This window comes from Gadus morhua, chromosome 8, assembly GCF_902167405.1.
Source record: "Gadus morhua chromosome 8, gadMor3.0, whole genome shotgun sequence".
In the NCBI taxonomy this organism is placed as follows: Eukaryota; Metazoa; Chordata; class Actinopteri; order Gadiformes; family Gadidae; genus Gadus; species Gadus morhua.
The window spans coordinates 27,009,744-27,016,547 of record NC_044055.1 but is presented as its reverse complement, the minus strand read 5'-3'; the positions used below and the strand labels follow the sequence as shown (position 1 = coordinate 27,016,547).

General features: G+C 41.0%; 1 protein-coding gene across 1 annotated transcript; it reads left to right on the top strand.

Annotated features, from left to right (window-relative positions):
* The first annotated feature begins 2,209 nt into the window (after positions 1 to 2,209).
* LOC115548330 (natterin-3) lies at positions 2,210 to 4,505 on the top strand. The gene is made up of 3 exons (XM_030362865.1): positions 2,210 to 2,296; positions 2,602 to 2,689; positions 3,288 to 4,505. Exons 2-3 carry the CDS (start codon positions 2,602 to 2,604, stop codon positions 4,370 to 4,372), a joined length of 1,173 nt encoding a protein of 390 aa, XP_030218725.1. The 5' UTR covers positions 2,210 to 2,296; the 3' UTR covers positions 4,373 to 4,505.
* The last annotated feature ends 2,299 nt before the right edge of the window (positions 4,506 to 6,804 follow it).

The window sequence follows — 6,804 nt, the reverse complement described above, 5'->3', positions numbered from 1 at the left end:
AATAAATCATTACTGAATAATTACAAAATAGACCTGCCTTACAACAAACACCTGCACTATTACACCAGCAGGGGCATGGGGCTAAAAATATATGCAAAGAGAGCTGCAATATGTACTTTAGTTAACAATAAGTTGGTATTTGTCCATGAGATATTCCTATCAGATGTCAATCATCAGTCCAACTTGAGTGCAAATATCACTTTATTCACCGATTCCAATAATTTACATACAATGCCACCCTCAAAGCGCGGTGACATAGAATAACTCCCAAAGTAGAGTGTATTACCTGCATGCTTGGAAGAGCCAAATGGGGATTCAGGGGAAGTGCTATCAAAGATTTCCCTGTCTTTCTTTTTTTATATCTTTAATTTCTAAGTATTTTCAAGACCTTTTGGGTTTACCATATTATTTTTTTTGCTCTTGATGTGAAGCTTGTTTTATTATTAATTATTGATGACTTATATTGGTTTATAAAAGTTCAGACAGGTGTGCAACCAAGTAGATTAGAGATGGCCATTTGTAAATAATTTACAGAAGATGACTTGCATTTTGTTGTCCAAGTAGCCTACCTGTTACTTGGTTCAATGACAATAAAGTTTAATATAATCAAATCGAATGACTGTTGATACAAAAGGAGGCACATGAAGTTAACGGTCAGGAAAACCAGCTGAGTGTAGAAGGGTTTGTGTTTGTTAGCGCGTCTTTAGCGCGGATTGCAATTCTTATTGCAGCCTGCAGGGTTATGCGAGAAACATACGGAGGGACGCGGCCGTTGAGCTCCGCCGCCCCACATTGCATGACACTTTAAACTCAACTAAAATCGCCACCATCAATTTGATATCAACAGAACAAAAATAGTCGGAAGGCCTACAGAAACTATAGATAGTTAATGTGACAATCACATTATTAAAAATAAACTTGGAGCAATGATTTACTGAGGAACATTTTTTTTGGGAGAATGCTTTTGCAGGGAGTTCGCCGCCCCACCTGCCCATATGGACGGCACGCGCCTGCTATGCAGCTATAAGGCATTCCAATCTTAACTTAAGTCTTTAACTATGATGTTTCTGTAATACACAGCCCTGCTCTTTGCTAATTATTATAATTTCTTCATAGATAGACGGTTGATCAGTATCACCTCAAGAATGTAGTCTCTCTGCCGCGCCGCTTGCTTCGTTCGTTTGGAGGACTCTCGCGCCTTCCTTGTAATCAAAATCAGTGCCGGCGGGAGTCTCGGGGAGGGGGGGGGGGGGGGGGGGGGGGGCAGGCGGGATGGGGCAATATTTCCTGGTTGCATTCACTTGCAGTCGGACATTTGAAACTCGCTTTCGTAAATGACTTGTAAAAGCAAAAAGAAAATAAAAAAAATGAATTTGGCACTGCCAACTGGGGTGGCAGCTGGGGTGGCAAGGCTTTTTTTTAGGGTGGCAGTTGCCACCCTATGCCACCCCAGTAGATCCGCCCCTGATGGCATTGTTATTAATTTGTCGACTTGGAGTACCTCAGGACTGATGTTCTGATCTGATGTTCTGATCTGATGTTCTGATCTGATGCTCTGGTCTGATGATCAGATCTGATGTTCTGATCCGGTGTTCTGATCATATATTCTTATCTGATGTTTGGCTGTTCTAATCTGATGTTCTGATGATCCGATGTTCTGATCTTATGTTCTGCTGTTCTGATCTGGTGTTCTGATCTGATGTTCTGAACTGGTGTTCTGATCTGGTGTTCTGATCTGATGTTCTTATCTGAACAACACCCTGGTGTGTGTGGAGGGTGAAGCTCAGTCTGAGCAGCAATGCATTTAATGTCTGGGTCCGAGTGAGGGTCAGGCTTCCCGGACACCTATAGCTATAGTATAACATGTAGTATAACATTTTGTATAACATATAGTACAACCTATAGTACTACATTTAATATAATGCTACGTTGTGTGGTGCATTTCATTCACATCATCGCTCATTATGATGCTCATACATAACGACTTACACAACATACTTTACAACGCTGCGCCCATGTCACCTTCCGGGCTCCATAGATATCTCTTTCTAAGAGTAACGATACTTTTGGAGACATCTAGATAGAATGGCAACATGCCAGCTGTATCTAATCAGACTTGACTACCTGAAGGTCATCTTTCTCCTTGATCACAGTATCTCCAGTACATGTTGATCCTCTACCCCCTTATCTAGCTTCAGACTAATTGTTGTTTTTTTTTATTCGAAGTAACCAGGTAAGCCTATATAAACCTTGAGGTAAGGACAGGTGTCTGAGCAGAGGACACAGCCAATACAAGGTGAGTCGAACCCCTGATAGACCTCTAGATAGATATATTATAAGAGATACAGACAGACAGACATGCACATATATATATATATATATTATATATACATGGATTAACCCTCCCCGATTGCGACCATTACCTTATTTGTTTAGACTGCTTCTGCTTGTACTTTATATTTCCCTTTTTATTTTTTTCTTATTTTAATATTATTTCTTTAATTTATTTTTCCTTTCACTAAATCCGTTTTGCATGAATTGGGAAAATAAAGATGGATACACTGAGAGACATTGCGAACATGTGTTTCCTATTGCCTGCAGATGAGAGCGTGTGTGTTGCTGATCTTGGCCTTGTTTGGTCAATCGGGCGCGAAACTCAAAGACATCATCGAGAAGAGCTCCAAGACAGGTAGCCTTCTAAACACCTACACCCTCTATCCATCGACACAATCGACACACGTCTTTTTGATGTAAAAGCCTATATCCTTAGACATAACCAATAGTTCTTCTGGGTGAAATTCTGTCTCTACCTTTGTAGCGGTGCCAATTTCAAATCTTACAATAACATTTACAAGTCAATCACCTGTTGTTCTGATAAAAGATGTCATAAATTATAATGACTAACCATATTCTATGATGCATACGCAATGTAGTGCAAATTGACTTGCTCTTTGCTCTGTAATTTTTATAGATCAGATTCTCAGTCAGCATTTTTATAGCGAGGTAAGCACGCAGGCAGGTAGGTAGGAAAGCACAGGCATGTGGCTGGTTCAATGAATCAAACTAAAGTAAAGAGTAAAACGGTAAAGATCCATAGGCCTCCAACTTCTTTCAATGGTTTCCTATAGTCTTTCCAATTAGGAGCTTCTGGAATTCCATCACACAAAAAACTGCCTCATGCAAACAAAAAGGAAATTGCAATCATCAAATATGCAGTTTAAAATATCAACACCACATGGGTCCTACATGTTCTCATAGACCCTGTGGTGTCCATCTATTCCCTGCAGCCTCCTCCCTGAACCCAACGGTCTACGATCGGGAGCCCGGGCTCTCTGGTAAGGGCGTGATGGCGGGGAGCCTCTTGACGCCAACGGTCCTGGAAGAGCAACCTTCCACCCCCTTTGTGTTCGGTGACAACGTTAACCTGGGCTGGCTGGCGTGGAACCAGTCGCTGCCCGACGGCGCAGTGGCCGTCTACAACGGCTACACTGAGCGCACCGACTACGTCTGCAAGCACCAGTGCGAGGCGGGCTTCTACAGACCCAGCCTGGGCCCCTACTGCCACTACCCCTACGCGGACCGTGGGTACCGGGCTGCTGACTTCCAGGTCCTGGTCAACAAGGACAACTTTGAGTTCCTGGAGTGGAAGGAGGACTCGTACGGATCGGTGCCCAAAGACTCAGTGCGGACCTGCTCTGGCGTGGACATCTTCGTGGGGAAGAACAAGTACGGCCTGGGCAAGGTGGTGAGCCTGCATGAGGCCTTCTTCCTGCCCTGGGAGGGAGACGAGTACTGGTACAAGAAGTACCAGGTGCTGAGCATCAACCGGGACGCCTACAGCCAGCACATCTCCCATGTGGTGTACGCCCTCAACGACGCGCAGATCTTCCAACACCCACCGGAGACCATGCGCATCTCAGGGGTCACCAACAACGATTGCCAGACAGTGACCAAGACGGTGACCATCTCCAAGAGCACAGAGACCGAGACCACCTGGAACATCGGCCGTGGCACCATGCTTGGCGTGAAGGGCAGCATCACCGCCAAGATCCCTCTGCTGGGCTCCGGCGGCATCGAGCTGGGCGGGGAGAAGACCCTCCAGTTTGACCGGGGCACCTCGGTGACGGAGGCCATCAGCCACTCTGTCTCGGTGGAGCTCAGCGTGCCGCCCAACCACTCCTGCCGCGTGCGAATGGAGGGCCGCAAGTTCACCGCCGACATCCCCTACACGGCTCGCCTTAGCCGCACCTACCAAGGTGGGGAGACCCAGTGGACCTCTGTCTCTGGGACGTACGACGGCGTGCAGATCGGCGAGGTGCGGGCGGTGGTGGACCGCTGTGAGGCGGTGGTGGACGCCAAGCCCTGTCCCTGAGGGCTGACACATCCCAGAGTCATCCAGCCAGCATTCAGAAGAGCAGCTATTAACCACTGCTAGTGATTAACTGTCTGTCGTATTGGCGTCATGGGTAATAATAAAAATATATCAAAAGTCATATTATGCTTTATAAAGTGGTGCTGTCATTATGATTTTTGAAGATGTCACAAATCTCGCTCTTAGTCAGAAAAGTCCAACAAATGAATCGAATAAGGAATCACTACTAGGGTTAGGGTTGATTGATTGATTGATTGTCTTTATTTCTAACATGTAAGCAATAAAAAAAAGATGATTATAAATCAATTAATGATTATCAATTGATTATTAATAGATTAAATAAAAAATAAAAGAGACAACAAAAAAAACCACAAAAGAAGTAAAATTAAAAAAAAAACTTTCTACATGCTCGAAAGGGGGTAGGAGGAAGTAAAAAAACGTATCTAGTGCTACCCCTTAATAGATCAATTTAGCTTGGATAGATGTCACCAAAATGTCAGTATAATACAAGCTATAATAATGCATGTAAATATGAATACAGAATAATTGTGTGTATATATATCTACGTATATATATCTAGGTATATTTATAAATAGTCAATATAATCACATACAGATATTGTAAACAATTATATATATAATTGTAAACAATTATATATATATATACTATAAACAATTCATATTACATTATAAATACCTATACATGTATATTATAAGTTACTATATATATAGATATTACAAATATAAACACAAATACCATGTATATTACAAAACTACAGTCTACATATGTATATGTTACAGAGGCTTTTCTACATTTCTGTACTTTGTGAAGATGATGTCTTTATATTTGTTTTTGAACTGTCTTATGCTTTGGCTTTTCTGTACTTCCACACTTAACTTATTCCACAATTTAACTCTGTAGATGCTGATACAAAAGCTCTTTTTCGTTGTGCGTGTGTGGTGGACCTTGAAGTTCAGCTGTCCCCTTAACTTATAACGTCCCTCCCTTTCAGAAAACATTGCCTGTATGTTTTTTGGTAGCATATCATTTCTGGCTTAGAAGATTGTTTGGGCAGTTTTGAATTCAACCAGATCTGGAAATTTGAGAGTTTTGGACTGTATGAATAGTTGATTAGTATGTTCATGATAAGTTACAATATGGATTATTCTAATGGCTCGCTTCTGAAGAATACACAACGGTTGTAAAGAGCTTTTGTATGTGTTTCCCCAGATTTCTGAACAGTAATACAAATATGGTAATATTAATGAGTTATAAAGAATGTGGAGTGATTTATTATTCAGGAAGTGCTTGGCTTTGCACAGGACTGAGATGCTTCTTGATAGTTTGGTTTGTATGTGTTTTATAAGAGGTTTCCAGCAAATTTTGTCCTCAATGATTACCCCTAGATATTTGTTTTCATATACCCTTTCTAAGTTTACACCCTCTATTTGTACCTCAATTTTTTCCGATTTTTTACATTTTCCAAATATCATAATTTTAGTTTTATTTAGGTTTAGAGATAACTTATTTCTGTCAAACCATTTTTTTGTCTACTAATCTCTGCGGTCAATGTGGACAGAAGTTGCTGCAAATTTTCCCCAGAAACCAGTATATTTGTGTCATCTGCAAAAAGTATGAATTTCAGAGATTTCGATACATTGCAAATATCATTGATATACATGTTAAATAACATTGGTCCCAGCACTGACCCCTTCGGACTGAACAATGTCAACACCACACACAATGTCCAAGCATTCTGACTTAAATCCATCCATCATCACAAATTGTTGCCTTCTCTCTAAATAGCTCCTCACCCAATTCAAAACTACCCCCCGGATCCCATATTGTTCTAGTTTTGTAATTAATATATTGTGATTTATAGTATCAAATGCTTTTTTTAAGTCTATAAATGTCCCGATCACAAATTTCTTATTGTCCGTGGCGTTAGTGATTTCTTCTGTGAGTTCTGCTAAGGCTAGTGCTGTTGACCGGTTTGTTCTGAATCCATATTGACTGTCGGTGAATAATTTGTATTTATCTATGAATTTGCATAATCTGTCATTAAAGAGTTTTTCAAGAATTTTAGAGAATTGTGGGAGCAGAGAGATTGGCCTATAATTTGTGAAGTGGTGTTTATGGCCAGTTTTGTACATCGGTATGACTTTGGCTGTTTTCATTTTATTAGGAAATTGTCCAGTTTGGAATGACAGGTTACAGATGTGTGCTAATGGTTTAGAGATACCCGTAATTACCCTTTTGACAGTTTTTATGTCAATGTCATCACAATCAATGGAAGTTTTGTTTTTGCATTTGTTTACAACATCTATAATTTATTTTTCAAGAACAGGATTGAGGTACATTGAGCTGGTGTTTCTCTTAATAGGTGTATCATCATGGGCTAAAGTATCTGTCATAGGTATTTTTTCCGCTAA

Bases quoted from the DNA above. Each gene is read 5' to 3' on its own strand.
- LOC115548330 (XM_030362865.1), top strand. From the start codon at position 2,602: ATGAGAGCGTGTGTGTTGCTGATCTTGGCCTTGTTTGGTCAATCGGGC. The intron at 2,690-3,287 runs GTAGCCTTCTAA...TATTCCCTGCAG, and splicing joins CGAGAAGAGCTCCAAGACAG to CCTCCTCCCTGAACCCAACG.